Source organism: Acinonyx jubatus, chromosome D3 (genome assembly GCF_027475565.1).
Source record: "Acinonyx jubatus isolate Ajub_Pintada_27869175 chromosome D3, VMU_Ajub_asm_v1.0, whole genome shotgun sequence".
NCBI lineage: Eukaryota > Metazoa > Chordata > Mammalia > Carnivora > Felidae > Acinonyx > Acinonyx jubatus.
In genome coordinates, this window is record NC_069392.1 from 39467676 (window position 1) to 39488761 (window position 21086).

A 21086-nucleotide genomic window follows, 5' to 3' on the forward strand; every position below is an offset into this window, starting at 1 on the left:
GAAAACCTAGTTTGGTTTTTTTTTAAGGTTTTTTTTCTCTATTATATTGCCTGGCTTTGAGGATTTTAAATGAACTCCATAGCAGCCTTGTCTGTTCTTCAGTCCTTGCCTATAGTCTGTAATTTATATACCACATGAACTGCCTTCAAACATAGTATTGCTTAAAATCTGTTTTTTAACTGGATACTTTCCTGAAATTCTGTTCAAATCAATTTCTGCAAGTTATTGTAAATTTCAATGACTACAAAATTATGTTAGAATGTAATAGACATGTCTTGACCTTTTAAGCATTTGGGGCTTTTTGCAGGACTATAAACTCTGGAGTTAGGCACCCAGGTTGGAATCCCACCTCTCACTTACCACAAGTGACTCTGATCAATCACTCAACTATGCAGAACTCAGTTCCCTCACCTGAAATACAGCACTAATAAAAATCTATCTCACAAGATTGTCGGGAAGTCAGTGAAAATCATCTGTGTGCAGTGCTTCACACATAGCAAATGTGTGAATCTTCTTAGGCTCTAAGATCCATAAACTGTTCAATGTTTCCTCAGATATATTCTATATTTATCATTCAATAAACATCTGCCTTACTAAAAAGCATTAAAAACACAAAGGTATGAGTTTTTACTGAATAATGATGTTAATTTGTACTTAAAAGCTCTGAAGGGGCACCTGGGTGGCTCAGTCAGTTGGGAGGCCGACTTCGGCTCACGTCATGATCTCGCAAACTTTGTGAGTTTGAGCCCCACGTCGGGCTCTATGCTGACAGCTCAGAGACTGGAGCCCGATTCGGACTCTGTGTCTCCCTCTCTCTCTGATCCTCCCCCACTCACACTCTGTGTCTCTCTCTATCTCAAAAATAAATAGACATTAAAAAAAAAATTTTTTTTTAAGTTCTGAAGAACATTGTCCCACACAACTGAAAAATCAGCTTTACCATGAAATTTGAAATCTGTGAACTTGAAAATCTGAAAAAAAAAAAAAAAGACTGCCCCAACTACTTTCCATTATATTCCATTTGAGTCACCATAATCTTTATTTCAAAATAGTGTTTTATTATATAAAAATGTAAAAATCCAGCAAAACCAGAAATACCGGATATATTTTCCTGGGCTTTCACATTTGTTGATTTTTATTCGCAATCTCTTTTTCAGAACAATTTACAACCTCAACCCCACTTGCAGTCTGATTATACAAGTGCTAAATGGCAGAAAGGTCTAGAATAAATACATCAAAAAAAGAGGCAAAGCTGTGAAACGAAGTTGCATGCAACAGGTCTATGCGGGTGGGGGACAGTGTCTGGGAGATAAAACAGGGGAAGACAAAGCAATTGGAAGGTTTTAGCTGAAGTTCTTTCAATCATCTTTGTCTTTTGCTCCATGTTTAAGGATGCGCGTGAACTCGATGTAATTGAAATTCCCCTTTTTGTCGATAGGCGCTTCTCTGTACAGCTCGTCCACCTCCTCATCTGTAAACCGGTCTCCCATCGTTGTCAGCAGCTCTCTCAGGTAGTCTTCCTGGATGGTGCCTGGAAGGCAGTAGAAACGGGAGTCACGAACACTTCCTGGCACTGAATGGTTCATTTCTAAGCTAGGTCAGTGTTACAAAATATTTCAGAATATCCACGTTTATGTGAACAAAAGAAACTAGCGAACTAAGGCAATATGTAACTATATCATCTTTGAGAGTTCTTTCATTTTAAAGGCTCAGTTTATAGGTTATAATGCTTGCACAATTAATTTGAAGCAAGTGTTTTTCTCTAGAGGAGGAAAACAAAAACCCTCTGTATTTCAGAGATGTAAAGGAAAACAAAAAGGCAGTTGCCCAGAAAAATGGACAGTACCGGCCAAGACCAAATGTGCCAGAGGGGTAGTGCGGTTATGACAAGTCTGGAGACGAAAGCAGGAAGGAGGTTGCAAGGTACATCTGAGGAAGTGTGTGGGTGGCTGAGGAGACGGTTAATGGAAAGGAAAGGGGAAAAGGAGAGGAGTAAGAAAATGTGAATAGCTAGGCTTTATGATTTAAAATGAGAGAGAAAAAAATATTTTAATTGTTCAAGTTAGTTCCCTATAATTTTTGGAGAGACCGGCAGTCTCTTGAAAAGTAGTTTTTATTGTCTAAGAAATACTATTCAACAGACAATTCTCCATTTGGCTTTCAGGAAGCTCAGAACCAAATTCAAAGATTAACACCTCAAACCGGGAGCTTTATGACCCACATACCTGTGACCTACCCATTCTCAGTCATACTGTCCTACTATAAATGATAGTTGATTCATTTTTTTTTAAAGTTATATTTTATTCAAAAAAAAGGGGGGGGGTTGCGCCTGGGTGGCTCAGTCGGTTAAGTGTCCGACTTCAGCTCAGGTCATGATTTTGTGGTTTGTGGGTTGAGCCCCATGTCGGGCTCTGTGCTAACAGTGCAGGGTCTACTTGGATGCTCTCTCTCCCTCTCTCTCTGCCCCTATCTCAACCGCACTCTTTCTCTCTCTCAAAATCAATAAACTTAAATAAATAAATAAATAAATAAATAAATACAGTTATATTTTACTTGGTTTTTTCATTTCCTAAGAAGTATTTCATATAGTCTGGAATGAGGGTGGGCATGAACAAAGAGCACTCACCAGTTGCTTCTTCATCAAAGCAAGCAAAAGCATTTCTGATGACATCTTCTGGATCTGTGCCGTTTAATTTCTCACCAAACATTGTAAGGAACATGGTGAAATTTATGGGCCCTGGAGCCTCATTCATCATGGCATCAAGGTATGCATCGGTTGGATTCTTCCCTGTAAGATTTTACATTTTAACATTAAAGGACAAAGAACTCATTTCAACACATAATTATTTGTTATTGTTACGCTCCCAGCATATTTTTAAGTTACATCATCATCACATGAAACTATTTTTTTCAATTAACTTGCAATAAGGACATTTTAAAAAGACAAATTTTTGACAAAGTAAAAAAATCTTTGATACATCATTATAAAAATGTATTGTGGGCTTAGGTTGCATGTTTTTCATTCATTGATACTTTCTGCAACTTTTCCTTCACTATTTTTCATCAAAAACAAGCACCAGAGGGGCACCTGGGTGGCTCACTTAGGCACTGGACTTCTGATTCCAACTCAGGTCAAGATCTTACAGTGGTAAGATTGAGCCCTGCATCAGGCTCTGCACTAGACGTGGCACCTGCTTGGGATTCTCTCTTTCTCCCTCTCCCTCTGCCCCTTTGTTGCTTACATGCTAGCACCCTTTCTAAAAACAAACAAACAAACAAAAAAAGAAAAACAAGCACCTGAACCCATGAACCAGGCAATGCCACAGTTTTACATCTTGAATGTTGATAATGTTAAAGGTCCATCAGGGCATTTCAATGCCAGTTGTTTAAAAATTTGAAATAATTCATATTTCTTTTTTTAAATGTTTATTTTTGAGAGAGAGGCAGGGAGGACGGGGGACAGAGGATCTGAAGCGGGCTCAGCGCTGACAGCAGAGAGCCCGATGTGGGGCTTGAACTCATAAACTATGAGATCACGACCTGAACTGAAGTCAGATGCTTACCCGACTGAGCCACCAAGGCGTCTTGAAATATTCATATTTCCAATTGTGGCACAGTTGCCCATGAATTAGTATTTTCAAAAATTTTATTTATAAGTTGGTCATTTAAGCTAAAACTACTAGGTTGGCTTAGAATCCTATCTAAAATAGGCTTAGAATCTATCTAAAAATAGATACTCATTTTTAACAATAGTATCTATTACTCAGTGGCCAGACATATATGCAAATGCTGTTTACTCATATGGCAGAACTAGTTTAGTATTGCTCATAATGGGAAATCTTAATCTCGGTTCCAAGAATGCTTCTCCCCATGGAGGGAGATTCCCCTGACCCTTCCTTTGAAGTTAGGAGAAAGTCCCCTGGGAAGGGCCAGTCACGGTAGGAATAACAAAGGGCTCCTCTTTGTCCAGGCATTTGTGAGGCCCCCCCATGGTATAGGAAAAGTAGCTGTGAAAGAAGGAAGCATCTAGAATTGTGGGTTTGAATCCCAGTTCTGCCACTAGCTTTGTTACTTGAGAAAAGGAGGCAGTTGTCTAGGGTTTATTTTTTTGATCTGTAAAATGGACTGGTTAAACTTGGTTTCTGAAAAGTCCCTCCCAACATTGTTTGTACTGATTCTCTATGAAAAGAATATCTTAAGTTAGATGTTCATATCTAAGGAGAATATTATACCCAACTAAGTGCTAACAATCAAATCTAGAACTGTGGTTCATACATAGTTTTCATCCTGGGAGTTTGGGCGAAATATGAATGCCAAGTTGGCATCTGTCTTACTATAGATTACTTGTCTCACTCATTACACCTATTCAACATACCAATACAAAAATTAGCCCAAAATTAATTTTAAGATTCACTGAGTCAGTGAAAGGAGCTAAAAAGATCTACTTTTCTACCTTCAAGTTTAATTCAACTCTCTTGCCCCAATTTTTGGGGAAAAAGTCTAACCCAAAGGTGTCAAGAGAACATGGGTACAGGAAAGACACGGGGATTAAAAATGAATTGGTTTAGGCTAAGCACCTATGAACCCATTCAAGGCACCCAATATAATTTGTTGATCTGAAAGATAAATAAATACGTATCTTTAAAGGCATGGGGCTCCCCAAAATGGAAGGCCCTAAAGTCAGCCTCTTACTCTACCTTCCCTCACTCATCCAACAAAGATTAACTGAGCATCTATTATGAGAGGGCACAGGTTTGAGTGTTCAATCTTTGTAATACAACTAAGTCCTTCAGTTTTCTTCTGTGGCCTTCTTCACTAGTGGTGCGCCCAAAAAGCATACACTTAGCTATTTTGAGTGTGAAAAGCACTGGGATCCAAACTACCTCCAAGGCAACAACTTAGTTTAGTATCCTGATTCTACTCTCACTCTGACTAAAGAAAATGTTGCAAAATGTTAACTATTGGTGCATCTAGGTAAAGGGTGTATGCATGTTCATTACACTGTTCTTTCAACTTTTTGCAGGCTTAAAAATTTTCAAAATAGGGACTCCTGGCTAGCTCAGACAAAAGAGCATTGCAACTTCTTTTTTTTTTTTTTTTGAGCATGTACCTCTTGATCTTGGCATCATGAGTTCAAGCCCCACGTTGGGCATACAGATTACTTAAAAATAAAATCTTAAAAAGTATTTTTTTCAAAATAATATATCAGAAAAAAAAAATAAAATAGAGGAACAAAATTATGTTGTGTTACTAAGAGGGAAAAAAATAACACCCCCATTTTTTTGCCCTGTGGCCCCTGTTCTGGTTAACAGTCAAGCATAAGAAAACTCCAGAGTGCAGACAGAGCCTAACTGTAGGCTATCTGTGACCTGCACTCCCTTCCTTGCCCAGTCTATAGAGAACTCCTAGGTTTGCCATTTCCAACTGTAAAATCACTGCTGACTTGGGATAGAACATGGAAGACCTTCCCTCCCATCTTTCTTTTTAAGATCATAACAAACAACAAAATCATACAAGGAATAATAAATTAACACCCATAAAACCAAGTAAGGTGCCCAGACAACCAGAGGGCAGTTTATGTTTGCTTTAAATCTTGTTATTTTTACATTTTATTTTCTTCAATTATAAAAAAGTTATAAATAAAATCCTCTTATGACTGGCCAATCCCAACATGGCACTTCCCACCCAGACATCTCTCAATAAGCCTTCGAGGAATACTTACTCATGATGCAAAAAATAATTCAGAAAACACTGAATTATTATTTTGGGGAAGTGGGCATATTAAGGATATAAAAGTCTACCTAGAGAAGCAAGCATATCATGCAAATCTTCCTTGTCAATGAAACCATCTCTGTTCTGATCAATCATGTTGAAGGCCTCTTTGAATTCCTGAATCTGTGACTGGTCAAACATGGCGAACACGTTGGATGTTGCGCGCTGGGGACGCTTCTTGGTGGTCTTGGTCTTTGCCTTTTTGCTTGACATGGTGGCTATTTAATTCTAGAGTTAAAAAGAAGAAACAAAGCAAAGGAGAATGCATAAAACATAAAACAAAAAAGAACCTGTAACACCTAAAAGTTAGCAAGTAAAAATATCTTTTAAAAAGAATATTTATTTCGAGGGAGAGTGACGGTGGGGGGGGGGGGAGGGTGTGAGTGGGGAGGGGCAGGGAGAGAGCATGGGGGAAAGAGAGAGAGAGACAGAGAGAGAGAGACTCCCAAGTAGGCTCTGTGCTGATGTAGGGTTTGACCCCACGAACCATGAAATCATGACCTGAGCAGAAATCAAGAGTCAGATACTTAACCAACTGAGCCACCCAGGCACCCCAGTGAGTAAAAATAGGTTACTGTAGAATTATTACTTCAATTGGGTAAGAATACATATACATAAATAAAAGCTTTATTTCCAATGTGACAGTTAAATGGCTAGGAAAAAAGCAGTTTTGAAAATTTTAAGAAACAGAAATCATTATATAGGTTGTCCCCAAATTCCATGAAACCCATTTTTATTGAGTGGAAATTAGTTTAAAAATACATACCAATAGCCAGCATTTACTGAGTAGCTTACTATGTGCCAAGCACCGTTAAGAGGGTTTGGGGCTCTCCTAAAGAGAAATGCTCCAAAGCTGACATTTTACTTTTTACAAGGACTGTCCCATTGAATCCTCATAACAATCCTATACAATAGGCACTCTTCTTTTTACTCCATTTTACTACCAATATTGCATAAACTCTCTGAGTCTTGGTTTTTTAAAACAGTGTGGAAACCAGGGAAGCTCACTCGATCTTCAGTTTTACAGCAAAACACAGCCTCTAGTTCAGTGTAAGTGAGACTTAAATGAGAGGACATTTGTAGAGACTAGTATAGTCACTGTATGGTACATGTTCAAAGGCTCTCATCTTTAAAAAATTATCAAAAGCTACTCTTTTTTCATTACTTTTTAAAAGTCATCTCTATGCCCAACGTGAGGCTCGAACTCAGGACCCTAAGATCAAGAGTCACATGCTCTACTGACTGAGCCAGCCAGGCATCCCAAAACCTACGACTCAATCTTGCATCCCTTCCTTTGACATTTCTCCTTTCCTTTGACAAAACTTTTAGAATACCAGTGTAATACTCAACTATTTTCATTTTCTCATCTTTTCAATCACTCCTCAATTCTCTGTAATATGGCTTTGGTGGCAGCCTCCAACACTCTATTGAAAGCCACCAATAATTTAAAGTCATTTTTTTTTTTAATGTTTGTTTATTTTTGACAGAGAGAGAGGCAGAGCATGAGTGGGGGAGGGGCAGAGAGAGACGGAGACACAAAATCTGAAGCAGGCTCCAGGCTCTGAGCTCTCAGCACAGAGCCCAATGTGGGGCTCGAGTTCATGACCTGAGCTGAAGTCGGACGTTTAGCTGACTGAGCCACCCAAGCACCCCATAAATGTCAAATAGAATAAACACATTTCATTCCATTTTTTATTTGCAGTTTCAAATAATGTAGATAAACGTAACACAAAAATACTATCAGCTTTGGGATTAGAAAGTCCTGAGTTCAAATCTCAGCTCCACCATTACTAGCTACATATTATCTTGGAAAACCCAGAGGCACCAGAGCCATTTTTCAATCCAATGTCTTATTCCATCTTCACAATTGCCCTATGAGATAGGTATTATTTAGGTTAAAATATAAAATCAATGGCCCTGTGTAGTAAACAATTTTGCTCAAAGAGAGTCTTGGCCTTTTCCCTCTGCTCCTGGGAGGTAATCTCTAAGCCTGTGGAATGTCCTGCTGATATCAGGGTCTTGGGTCATATCAGACAGCCTAATAATGTAATTTATTGTGGGGGCTTTGGGTCATGTGTTATCAGTTTGACCACTTAAGGGGCTGGAGACTGAGGTCAGCCACAGAGCAGCTGACAGTATTTATGTGATAGAGCCCCAGTAAAAACTATGGATATCAGAGATCAAAATAAGCCTTCCTAGTTGGCAATACATCATGCATATTGTCACATCTTATTGCCAGGAGGGGTCAACACTGTCCAAGGAAGAGGACAACTGGGGGCTCTGCATTTGGAACCCTCCTGGACTATGCAACATACATCTCTTCCCTTGGCTGATTTCAATCTGAACCCTTTTACTGTAATAAACCATAACTAACAGTATAACAGCTTTTAATGAGTTCTGTGAATCCTAGCAATTATCAAAACTAAGGGTTGTCTTGGGGACCCAAACTTGCAACCAGTGTCAGAAATGAGGGTGGTCTTGGGGACTGTTCTCTAATTCTGTAGCCCCATAGTGTGAAAGCAGATGACTAGATGGGACAATGGCTGACCAAGGCAATTTTGGACCTGGGTCTCTAGGACTTTTAGTCTTAGACTTAATTTTTTTGGTACTGTTTTTAAGATTGTAATCTCTACACTCAATGTGGGGCTTGAATTCACAACCCTGAGATCAAGAGTTGCATGCTCGAGTCTTGGACTTTTAATCTACATTGTTTACTTTTCTTTTTTCAATTCAAAAATATACACCAGTGGGTATTCTAAAGCTTGGCTTAGTGGTGCAGGTTGAAGTACATCAGCCTTAGAGTTTCTCATTCTAACATTCCAACTCCTTCCCTACCCCACATACTTGTCCTGAATAAATGTTAATTTTCTCTTCTGTCCTATAACTTAGCTTATTTCAGCTTAGTTATATTGAAGGTTAGAGACAGAATGTGGTCCACCAGCAAGGCACTTGACTATGCTTTAATTCTTCTTCCCATTCCAAAACTGTTGGATCAAAATTTTTTCATGCTAAAAATCCTAAGATTCTATTTCTTCAAGTCATAATATGTACATAAGACAGTAAATAGGAAGGCAAGAATTAGTTCTCTCAGTATCCACAAATTATGTTTGTAATAGTCACTGAGAAAAAACTCCCAAAGAGTAAATTTTTATTAAAAAAAAAAAATTGGTTGTGTCATGCTAACCTTACAGCTACCCAAAATATTTAAGCATTTCTGAAGCTTATTTGGAGTTCAGGAAGCTGCTGCCAAGATGAGATTAAACACGCAAAATTTTTTTATTAGGGGAAATGCCTGTGAGAGAGAATGGGGAAGTAACCAACAAGGCTGGAAAAGCCCTTAGATAGTGAGCCAAGTCTGACCCCTAGAGTGAAGGAAACAGGGAAGGAAAGCGAAAGACAAGAGCAATTCACTAAATGACCCTAATCAAAATATGCTACAGAGCAGATAATAGGCTCAATATAACACCACAGTTTCTTTTAAAAGTTTTTTTTTTTTTTTTTCTTCCTGGGGCGCCTGGGTGGTTCAGTCAGTTAAGCATCCGACTTTGGCTCGGGTCATTATCTCACGGTTAGTGGGTTCAAGCCCCACATCACGCTCTGTGCTGACAGCTCGGAGCCTGGAGCCTGCTTTAGATTCTGTGTCTCCCTCTCTCTCTGCCTCTCTCTCAAAAATAAACATTAAAAAGAATTAAAAAAATTTTTCATTACCTCATGTTAAAATAGTACACATTTTAAATAGTACACATTTATACACATATAAGGTACCTATGGACACTACACACATACGCACATAAAATATGAGCTGATAATAAAATATCAGCTGAAGAGTGAAGCCAAGTTGTAGCAAAACAATCAATCTCAAAAGAACTCTATCCCCAAAAGAAAATACATTCCTCTTTCTCCTTTTCTTCTGAGATAAGTATCTTGGCTTTCTCTACTTTCTCACTTCCCACTCACTCTCAACCCACCACAATCTGGCTTTTCTCCCCTCTACTGCAACTGCTTTCAAACTGCCAAATCCAGTCTAACTCATTGGATCCCTCTGCTGTCTCTGACACCATTTTATCCCTCTTGGCCTTGGTGAACAGTAACAGTAGAAATGAACTGTCCAAAATGGAAAGAGAATGCAAGGTTCCCAACCTTGTATACCTTCCACTCCTGATGAAGTAACATGGGGCAAGCTGAGGGCAAAGTGCAGGCCAACAGCTCCCCCCTGCCCCCCACCCAGGTGGGACATGTATGATACTCCTTGGACACTCCAGGCTACCCAAAACAAGGAAAGGACAAAAAACCCAAAAATAAACAAACAAAAAACACTCAAATGGTTAAACTGATAAGAGTCCCCACTAGTTTACCAGAAAAAGGCAACCCCATCATAGCCTGAAGTCCAGGAACTCCCTGCGACTTAATGTTAATGCTTTGCTAGAGGGAAAAACAACCTTAGGTTGACAATAATAGCTAGGCCTCCAGTAAGTCTTTATTTTTATTTATTTATTATTTATTTTTAACGTTTATTTATTTTTGAGACAGAGAGAGACAGAGCATGAATGGGGGAGGGTCAGAGAGAGGGAGACACAGAATCCGAAACAGGCTCCAGGCTCTGAGCTGTCAGCACAGAGCCCGACGCGGGGCTTGAACTCACGGACCGCGAGATCATGACCTGAGCCGAAGTCGGCCGCTTAACCGACTGAGCCACCCAGGCGCCCCTCCAGTAAGTCTTTAGTATGTGAAAGTCTCTTTGGAAACTCCCTCTACCCCAACTCCATAAACCCATAACCCCCCACACTTACAATGCACAGGCCCTGTCCCCATGCCTTAATAAAATCACCTTTTTGCACCAAAGACTTCAAGAATTTTTTCTTGTCCACTGGCTCCAAACCTCACAAACCCCACCCCAAAACCTCATCACTCTCAGGAGGGAAACTCCTAAATGTTATACTGGAGAGGTTTGTTTATGTTAAATACTTGGTTGACTTGGTGATACCAACTTACTCTTCTCTCAGTTCTATTTCTATGATTGGTCCTCTTCCATTTTCTTGTTAGGCTCTTATCTTCTCCACTCACCTAGGTATTCATGTTTCCCAATATTCTAGCAGTCCATGGCTTATTAAAATTCTTTCCATTCTGCTTTCCTTGGATGATCTCATCAACTCTCACTGGTCTGACAACATTCAATGGCTCCCAAATCTGTATCACCAGGCCTGACCTCTCCCTTGGCTACAGACTCCAACGTCCAACTGCTTGTGAAAGGCACTCATTTGGACATCCCACAGACACTCATAATCAATGTGTTGAAAAGTGAATTCATTATCTTCCCACTTCTAAATTCTTAGTTTTCTGTCATTTACCTACTCACCAAGCCAAAAACTTAGGAGTCATCCCCAACTCATCCCTCTTCCTGATGAATCAAGCCCTACCTCTTAAATATTTCTCAGATTTGCTCATCTTCCTCTTTCCTCTCCCACCACCCTAAACTGGGCCTTCATTATCTCTGTGTAGAATATTTCTATGTTGGGGTGCCTGGGTGGCTTAGTCAGTTAAGCGTCCGACTCTTGGTTTCAGCTCAGGTCATGATATTGGTTGCGTGAGTTCTAGCCCCATGTCGGGCTCTGCTGGTAGTGCGGAGCTTTCTTGGGATTCTCTCTCTGCCCCTCCCCAACTCATGCTGTCTCTGCCTCTGTCAAATAAATAAACTTAAAAATATATATATTTCTATGGCCAACTAACCTATCTTCTTGCTTCTTCATCCCTCTAAACTGCCCTTTAAATTCCAGCCAGTGGTGTCTAACACATGAATATGAATATGACCTTATCTTTCCCTTAAAAATCTTTGGCTGTCCACTGCATACAGTACAGAATACAAGTTCTTAAGCATGGTACACAAGGTCCTCCTTTCCATACTCTAGAATGACCTTTCCAGCCTTATCTCTAGCCATTCTCTGCTTTGTACTTTTCCTTCAGTAACACCAAACTGCTTGTATGTGTCCACGGCACCACGCAGTTTGTTACCTTATATATTTTTGTTCTTGCTACTTTTCCAGCCCCAAATGCTTTAAGACCAAGGAGAAAATTAAAGGTCTACTCAACTTATGGCTCCATTCCATTTATTGAGTGACTCATATGGTAGGCACATTATGTGCATTAAACTTAACACGCCTGCTTCACAAATGTAGAAACTGAAGATCAAAGCAATTAAATAACTTTCCCAAGGCCACCTAGTGGCAGACCTGGGAGCCAAGCCCCATTTATTGAAGGCTATTTCTAACTTTGTATTTTTCACTTTGTACTAAATATTCTTTTAGATATTTTTAATTTACCACAATTTTTTTTTTAAGTTTATTTATTTGAGAGAGGGAGAGAGAGAACCCCAAGCAGGCTCCATGCTCAGCCTGACACAGAACCTGATTTCACCATAGCGAGATCACCAGCTGGGCAGATATCAAGAGTCAGATGCTTAAGTGACTGAGACACCCAGGTGCCCCTTGAACTTACCACAAAATATAAAAAACTTTCAGTATGACCAATGCAATCTAACACTGATTTCTGAGCAGTGACTTTCCTCTGAATTCAAATCCTTGAGTTTTCTAATAAATTCAGACGATACTGGAGAAACCAATGTACAGGACAGAATTGCACAGTGAAACGGGAACTGCAATGTAGGTTTAAACAAGTGACAATATTTCCTGTCAGTTATGGTCTTGGTTTGACATCATAGGTAAGGCTTGAAACCTTTATCTAGGACTGTCAAGTTAATGTTCAACTTATAAATGTTAAGCAGGAAACAACAACCAAACTCCACTCTTAAACTGTAATTACAAAAAAAAAAAAAAAAGCAAAAAAAACCCCTCATATAAACCAGCATGTAATTTAATGAAGAACCATCAACAGCAGTAAATACTTCTCACTTCCTCTTTAAATATGTCATTATTTTTGTAAATTTCTCATATAGAGTGAACTAAAGGTGTATGTAGTGTTCACAGAACTTATAAGGGTTGGGATACAGGAACACTGGTATATGTGGCTGTGGTGTCAACATATTTAGATAATGATCTAAATGTCTGCAAAATCACCTGCGATACTGTTGCGTAAATCAAAACTTGGGCATGATAATCACTACTAATAAGCAGAAATTGCTTGTGAACTTTATCCAGCCTATATGACTTTATTGGCTTTTATGAAGCATATTCTGCCAGCTACCTAGGACTTCCTTGACATTCCTTTAAGGGTTCCTTCTTTATACCTTAAGTCAGCTAGGGGCTGTCGCCATATGACAAATGAATCTGTCTCTCACAACAGTTAACCTTCTGGTTTCAATATTGGCTGCACATTAGAATCACCCTGGAAGTTTAAAAAGAACTGATGCCTAAGTCCTAGTCTGGTCTAACTGAAACTGAATGATGATGGGTGGTGCCCAGGAATTTGTAATTTAAAAAAATGCATCAGGTGATTCCATTTAGGAGGGTTGAGCACCAATGAGTTAACCATTTACAAGGCACTGGTTATTTACGCATCGAGTTTCTTTTAGTTCTTTTAAAACTTAGTCATGTTTTAATGGAGATGCTAGAGAGCTGGACACTAATTCTAGTTCTGTCATTCACAAGTTAGTTACATGACCTTTGGTCATTTTAGCTTTCCTGAGCCTCACTTTCCTCATCTATAAAATAAAATAAGTAGATCAGAAGTCACAAACTGGCAGCTGCCAAACTATATGCAGTCCGCAGGGAGGTTCACTTACTTCTCCCAGGGATTACCTTTTTAAATGCCTTCTTCAGTAACTGAGTTAGCTTGCCAACATTGTAAAAAGCTTAAGTTTACTTTAATAAAAACAACTTTCAGATGTCTTGAAAAACTGTATGATAAAGAATCAATTGACCGGCATTCGTAAGTTCCTGTAGATAATGAGTATTCAGTGAGGAATCCCCACTACTCCCTACATCTTCCTGTCACAGTTGGTATTTGTTTATGTGATGGCCTGGCCTCTGAGAGCATCTGAACTTGTTCCTTGGCTACGGTGGTAGCCAAACTTCAAGATGGGCCTCCACATTTCTCATGCCCTTGCGCAGTCCCCACCAACAGTGGAAAGGGTTGACCTGTGAAAAGAGGTAAAATAATTTTCCTTCCACCCTTTTGAGTTCTTGGCTGCCACTTCTGTAATTACATATTCACAAGAAAACAGTTTACTAACATGTGTAACAGCAGAGATACCCAGGGAAAAGCCAACTCAGAAAGGTAGCTTAGAACTCAGTCTAAAAAAATTTTTTTTTAAAATGAAAATAGCTTAAATATCATCTTCAACGGAAGACAAAGAAGACAGGTGTGTGTGAGGGGAAGAGGCTAGTGACGGAAGGTTACCAGGAAAAGCAAGCAAACAGGGTAAGGCTTGTTAGGTAGATTTAATCAGGGCTTTCTCTGCTGATAAGAGGCTAACGTTGTCTCCTGAGAATAACCTTTGTCCTTCCTGGTAGACAGGGGAGGAAGGACACCTATGCAAATTTATGCCCTGCTTTTAGGTAAATAGGAGGACAGAGAGCTTTTCTTGTGTCTGGTTCTTCAGCTGCCAATACCAACTTACCAGCCATATGAGTCAGCCATCTTGGAGACTGGGCTTCCATCAGATGACTGCAAACCTGGCTGACATCTGGATTGCAACCTTATGAGACTCAGAACCACTAGCTCAGCTGCCTTGGAATACCAGATCCTCAGAAACTATTGCTTTTTTAAGGTGCTGAGTTTGAGATAATTTGTTATATAGTACTAGAAAACTAAAAAAAGCCACTGTGTTTCCTTGACCTCTTTAATATTAAAATAGGACAATGCCTTTATTTCAGAATTATGGCCATAGTCAAGTTTACATTGGATACAGAACTTTCTATTCCTGGTTAGAAAATTTTAATTCCTTCTATTCAATTTCTCCAAGTTCTGTGGGTTCCTTTTTTTTTTTTTTTTTTTTAAAGGAATCTCTATACCCAACACGGGGCTCGAACCTACAACCCTGAGATCAAGAGTCACATGCTCTACCAAGCCAACCAGGCACTCCTAACTTTTGGCATTTAAAAAATATTTCTCTAGCAATTTAACCATTCCATCTAGATTTTTAAATGTTAGCTCACAATTACTCATAATACTATTTACTTTAAGTTTATTTAAAAAAATTTTTTTTAATGTTTACTTACTTTTGGGAGAGAGAGACAGAGACAGAACATGAGCACGGGAGGGGCAGACAGAGGGAGATACAGAACTGGAAGCAGGCTTCAGGCTCCTCACTGTCAACAGAGCCTGATGTGGGGCTTGAACTCATGAACTGTGAGATCATGACCTAAGCTGAAGTTGGAGGCCCAACCGACTGAGCCACCCAGGCACCCTGGAAGTTTCTTTATTTTTACGTAATCGCTATCCCCAACGTGGGGCTTGAGCTCATGACCCCCTGAGATCAAGAGTTGCATGCTCTGACTGAGCCAGCCAGGCACCCCTTCTATGGGTTCCTCTTTTAACTTCAATAGAATCACCACTTCCTCAACATTCCCATCAACACTATCCTGTTCTTCTGATTCCTATGCTGTTTTGCTAGTTCTTGTTTCCTAATTGGAGTTTCCTGAAAAGCTCTATCTTTGAACTATTGTGCTTTTCTCAGGTACTGGTCAAAAAACCAAAATGAGGTAATTGGGGGAACACCTGGGCGGCTCAGTGGGTTAAGCATCTGACCCCTGATCTCAGTTCAGGTCTTGATCTCAAGGTTGTTTGGGCTCCCGGCTGGGCATGAAGCCTACTTTACAAAAAGAAAAAAAAAAAGAGGTAACTGGGGAGGAAGGAGAAGATGGTTTTGTGAGCAAAAGGATGATGAAGAGTTCAAGTTTTAGCCAAGCTACAGGAGAATGGTAGTGGAGACGCTTAGGGTCAGGATACTTAGGGGGTCTCCTTTTAGCCAGACCAATTTGTAAGCAGAGGCAGAAGGTGAGACCTGACAGTAAATGCAAAAGACCAGAGAGCAGTTCTGCTAAAAGCTAAAGTCATTTCCAATTCAATTCTCATGCTCACCAAGGTCTAACAAAATCTTTAGAAATTTCTCATGGATTCCCATGGTCATTATTGTAGTCAAGACTAATGTTGGTGCTAATTAGGAGGATCAAATGACTGGATACATGAGCAACGGTCTGAAAACAGTAATCATAAGGGGGAATTTAGTATATAATCAAGCTAGAATAGTCCACAAAATTAAGCTCATATACTTAATGACATGTCATTGTTTTTATGCTACATATTTAGGCAAATATGTAATCAGTTCTATAAATTATTATATGTATTTTTTTAAAGAGCCAAACACAATTTTTACAGCTTTCCTTAGTACCAGCTAAACTTTCCCCATAGCATACATATTTTAGTATTTACCACATGTTATAATGCTGTCATTTTTTAATTATGGGTTTTATGATCACCCCAGTTGGCAGTAAACATTCCATCCCCTGAACACCCATATCATTTTGTTTTATTGCAGTGAAATGTATGTATGGTGAAATGCACAGATCTTAAAAATGAGTTTTTGTAAATGTGAACATTTATCTAACCACCATCCCAATCAAGTTATAAATGTTAACATCACTCCAGAAAGTTCCTTCCAAGTCAATGACTTCTCCCAGAGGCAACCATTGCTCAGATTTCTATAAACCAGAAATTTATTAATTTAACCATAAATTTGTTGTCTTTGAAATTCTTATAAATGTAATTATACAGTGTATATTCTATATGCCTCACTTCTTTCACTCAATACATTTTTGAGATTCATCTATCTTGTTGCATTTATCTGTGATTTATTCTTTTATTACTGCCCAGTAGTATTTTCTTGCCATGCCATTCACCTATACATTTTTATGGCGTTTAGCCTTTTTTACCTTGGATTGTGTGGTATAGTAGACTGCCTTACACTTGGCATGTGCTCCATAAATATTTGTAAAGCAAATACATACATATGCTTCCTTCCTATCATAAACAGAATTACATATACATATATTCATTATAAAGTAGATCCTGGATCTTACTCCTAAAATAAATCTTTTCTCTATGATTTACCCATGGTTCAGCATAAACTCCACTGGACTTTTCCTCAAGAGATCCTCAACAAAACTTACCAGTTACCCCCTGTTCCACGCCTGGAAGAAACAATGCTAATAACAGACAATAATTGAGTGCTAAGTATGTGCTAGGCACTGGTCTAAGCATTTCACATGTATTAACATATTTAATCCTCACAACTTATAAGCGCTATTATTTCCATTTCTCAGAAGAGAGAATTAGGGCAAAGAGAATAAACAATTTGTGCCTGCAGCCACACAGCTAGAAAATGGTAGAGTTTATTTTAAAGTTTATTTATTTTGAGACAGAGAGAGACAGAGAGAGTGCAAGTGGGGGAGAGGCAGTGAGAGTGAGAGAGAGAGAGAGAGAGAGAGAGAGAGAGAGAGAGAGAGAGAGTCCCAAGCAGGCTCCAAGCTATCAGCGCAGAGCCTGACAGCAAGGCTCGAACTAAGGAACTGTGAGATCATGACGTGAGCCAAAATCAAGAGTTAGATGCCTGATTGAGCCACCCAAGCACCTGGAAAATGGTAGAGTTTAAATTCAGGATCTGTACTCAGGAAGTCTAGCTCCAGAGCTGTACCACTAGCCCGTTTCTCCTATATATAGACAGCTCAAATTCTCTATCATGAAAACATGGGTAGCTAGCTGGGGGTAACAAGCAATGCCACCACACAGCAAAGATGCAGAGTAAGGAAGATCCCAACGCTGCTGGCAATGAAAAGCATCCCTAGGTACTTGGCGTCTTTGAATCCTAGAAGAGAGGGACAATCAGCCCCATTTATGGGCTCTAAGTCCTCTTATCTTTCCTAATCCCACAACCCTCACCTGGGGATCTGTCCTTCAGAAGTTTCAGTCTATCCTGTCGAAACTCAGTCTCATTAAAGCATAAACAAACATCAAGCCATCCAATATAGAAGCTGTTTCATTCAACAGTGCCTGAACAAACAAAAAGCTGTGCACTTAGTTATGAGGCCCAGTGGGGTCCACCTAATGCTTACAAAGAAAATGAGAGGCACACGTGAGTCCTTCAAGTGACCTTGGGCAAATTATCTTGCTTCTCTGGGTTTCAATGTCCTCAATTATAAAATGAAAGATAATCTATAAGACAAGTCATCTATTTCACAAGATAGTCTTTAAGGTTCTTTTGAATTCTAAAATGCTATGATTCTTCTCTTACGAAAAGACCATTTCAAATCCATCTTAAACAAAGGCTGCCAAACTAATTTTCTAAGCACCCCTTTCTTCATATTACTCCCTTAGTAATGAATCCAAAATGACTGCCTAATGCCTCTTACATAATCTGTTATTTCTGGCCAAGTTTTCAAGACATCCATAAAAACGTCTCACTTACCTACCTATCTACCCTTATACCCACCTATTACTCATTATAGTTCTTGTTCCATTCAGGCTGGTCTCCCCACTGTCTCCTTTTCACCCAACACAATTCCCACCTTTTGAGATTTTCCTCTTGTTACCTCCTACCACAGATCCTGCCAGAAACACTTCAGTTCTACCTCCTAGGGCTGAATTTAAGGTCTTCAAGGAGGTTACGATTTTTTTCTTCAGGAAATCTTTCTTGACTTGTGATTTGTCCTTTTCTTCCATCAACACGCATGACCTGAATCTTTACAAGATGCAAGACACAGTGAGAGTTACAACTCCTATGGGCATCGTTCCATTTTAGCCTGTACCAACCATGCACTCCGGCACAGGTTCTCTTAACAGTTTCCGTGGACACTTCACCTAATGCAAAGAAGCACGCACCACTAGACTCCTGCACCCACCAAAGCATCCAGCCCTGGGTGCGGCACAGAGCAGGTGCTGGCAGCGGGGCCGCGGGGAGGTCGGAGGCACTAGGTGTGTGAAGTCACCCGGGTGACGCAGGGCCGGTCTACGCGCTGCCCGGTACCCAGCCACCTCTTCCAGCAGGGCGTCTCCCTAGCCCGGCTTCATCCGCCCTGGCGCTGCCCGGCCTCTCAACGTTCAGGCCCAGGCCCGGCCGCTGCCAGGGCCTCTTCATCAACCCTCTTCGCCCAGCCCAACAGGTTCTGAAGCCCCCGGTCCCCGGCGTCCGGGTCTATTGGGGCGGGGTCCCAGCGGCGGGCGCGAGGCTGGAAGGGAGGGGCGAGGGGGGAGGCCCGAGGGATGTCGCGCGCCGGGGCGAGCGCCACTCACCGCCGCCAGACACCAGAGCCCGGTCTGCCCTGCGCGAGACGACGAGCGACGGCGACGATCGCTGGGCTGTGGTGCTACAGTGGCGGCGCCCGGCACTTCCTGCCTCGAGAAGTGGACCGGAAAGCGCACCGGAAGGCGCGGCGAGATCCAACTCGGGACGGGGGGATGCAAGAGGGGTTCTCGCTCAGGACCGAGCGAAGCCCGCTGTGTCGGCCGAGGAGCGAGGCTGCGGCCGAAGAACACAGCCTGGGCTTTAGTTGCCTTCTGTGGCCTGTTGCATCGGCTGCTGCCTCCCCTCCTGCGTGCGGCTGTAGCCCCGCGGCCCGCCCTCCTCCCCCGCCTTGTGCGGCGGGTTCCCGTGGCCCTTCCGCATTCCTGGGCTGCAGGGCGCCGGGCCGGGCTTGGAATTTGACCCGGTGGGGTGGGGTGGGGCGGGGCGCGGTTCCCCAGGATTTGGGGGGTCCCGGGTGCCGAAGGCCTCCCACGCTGGGCTCCCACAGTTGGCACATGAAAATACAGCTCGCGTAGTTCCATATGAACTTGAAGTAAAATAACTAATTAGGGTGCGTCCCGCGTAAAACTGCGGAAGGTAAGAGGGCGGCGGCGGGGCGGACTCCTGCCCGCTGGAAAACCCTTTCTTTTTCAACGGAGCTCCAGCCAGAGTTCTATCATTTAGCCTTCAAATTATAAGGTTTATGGCCTTACAGACCACGGCTAGCCTATAACTGTTTCATTCTCCTTACAACCACAAGAAAGTTTTGCTCAAAATGTTTTTTGCTTTCCTTGGGTCAACAGATGAGAGAATTACGCGCACACACATTTATAAAATGCTCTTCGTCAAAACAGGAAACCACGAAGCTACATTACACAAGTTTGTGCCTATAACCTTCACTTCCCTCATTCTAATATAGATGAATGCCACTATTTCTGGGTAATGGAGGATAAGCCAATAGCAAACCTTTATTGAGCACTTGTTACTGCCTGAAAGTGTGCCAGATGCTGGGGAGAGGAATAATAGTCTTTTATATTCTAGAAATCTTTGATCAGAAATTCCTAGATATTAGGAACCATGTGTTCAGCACTCTATAGCAGTTCTTAAACAGCAGCGTGTGTAAGCAAAACCTGGAGGGCTTAGTAAAAGATTCTTGAGCCCCATCCCCAGATACTCAGATTCAATAGGTCAAAGGCGAGGCAATAATTTGCATTTCTAGTAAATACAAATTTACTAGATGCTGGGGGGTGCTGATGCTGTGGTCTTAATCTGAGTAACATTGCCCAAGGTCGAGATAATTAGGGAATGCATTTTCTCAGAATTTGAAAAGCAATTTCCGAAATGTCACACCTGATTCTAAAATAATGACTCCCTTGGCTGCAATCTGCTCTTTGGTCCAATAGTATAATTTTTTAACACTCAAAATCAAGAGTTTGGCTTCTTTAGGTCTTTGTCATAGAGCCCTTCAAGTATGGTCTACTACCATCCCATAAGCCCTCATCTTTGCCAGCTTAGTTAAGATCATCGCTGAGGGACTCTGACTGCACTTTGACTTTGATCTCCATATTTGTTTATAGAACTGCTTTCCAATACAATAGTCACCAACCACATGTGGCTATTCAAATTTAAATTAAAAACTCAGTTCCTCAGTTATATTAGACATGTTTCAAGTGCTCAATAGCCGTATGTGGCTAATGTCCTTATTGGAAAGCAGAGACCATTTCTATCATCACAGAAAGTTGTACTGAAAAGCTCTGTTCGTAAAATAATTCTAGGGTATATTGTTCTTTAGATTCAAAAGAAAAACAATATTTATTAACGAAAAGCCAATTATCTAGGTATCTAGCTCTTGGGTTATGGCTAATTAAGGCATATCCTTTTCAAAGATAACTGTGGTCATTAAAAAGAATGGTTACAAATAAAGGTGGCTATGCCAAAACATGAAAAATAATTTAAGCTATGTTAAACTAAAAACAAGGTGTATGTTCATTACAACTATAAAATGTATGTGGATAATAAGACATTATGGCACTACTTGAGTAGGGAGATAGACATCTAGTGTAAAGGATACAGGGACTTA

At 40.7% G+C, this 21086-nt stretch overlaps 1 protein-coding gene across 1 annotated transcript; it reads right to left on the reverse strand.

Annotated features, from left to right (window-relative positions):
• Window positions 1-1037: 1037 nt before the first annotated feature.
• Window positions 1038-19154, reverse strand: LOC106971576 (myosin regulatory light chain 12B). The gene is made up of 4 exons (XM_027068597.2): window positions 19015-19154; window positions 5802-6000; window positions 2627-2788; window positions 1038-1531 (listed from the first exon to the last, which is right to left on the reverse strand). Exons 2-4 carry the CDS (start codon window positions 5983-5985, stop codon window positions 1359-1361), a joined length of 519 nt encoding a protein of 172 aa, XP_026924398.1. The 5' UTR covers window positions 5986-6000; window positions 19015-19154; the 3' UTR covers window positions 1038-1358.
• Window positions 19155-21086: the final 1932 nt, after the last annotated feature.

Excerpts from the sequence above, each read along its gene's own strand:
- LOC106971576 (XM_027068597.2), bottom strand. The coding sequence starts at position 5,985 with ATGTCAAGCAAAAAGGCAAAGACCAAGACCACCAAGAAGCGTCCCCAG. Across the intron at positions 2,789-5,801 it reads TGATATGCTTGCTTCTCTAG|GGAAGAATCCAACCGATGCA; the intron begins GTAGACTTTTAT and ends AAAATCTTACAG. Across the intron at positions 1,532-2,626 it reads CTTTGATGAAGAAGCAACTG|GCACCATCCAGGAAGACTAC; the intron begins GTGAGTGCTCTT and ends ACTGCCTTCCAG.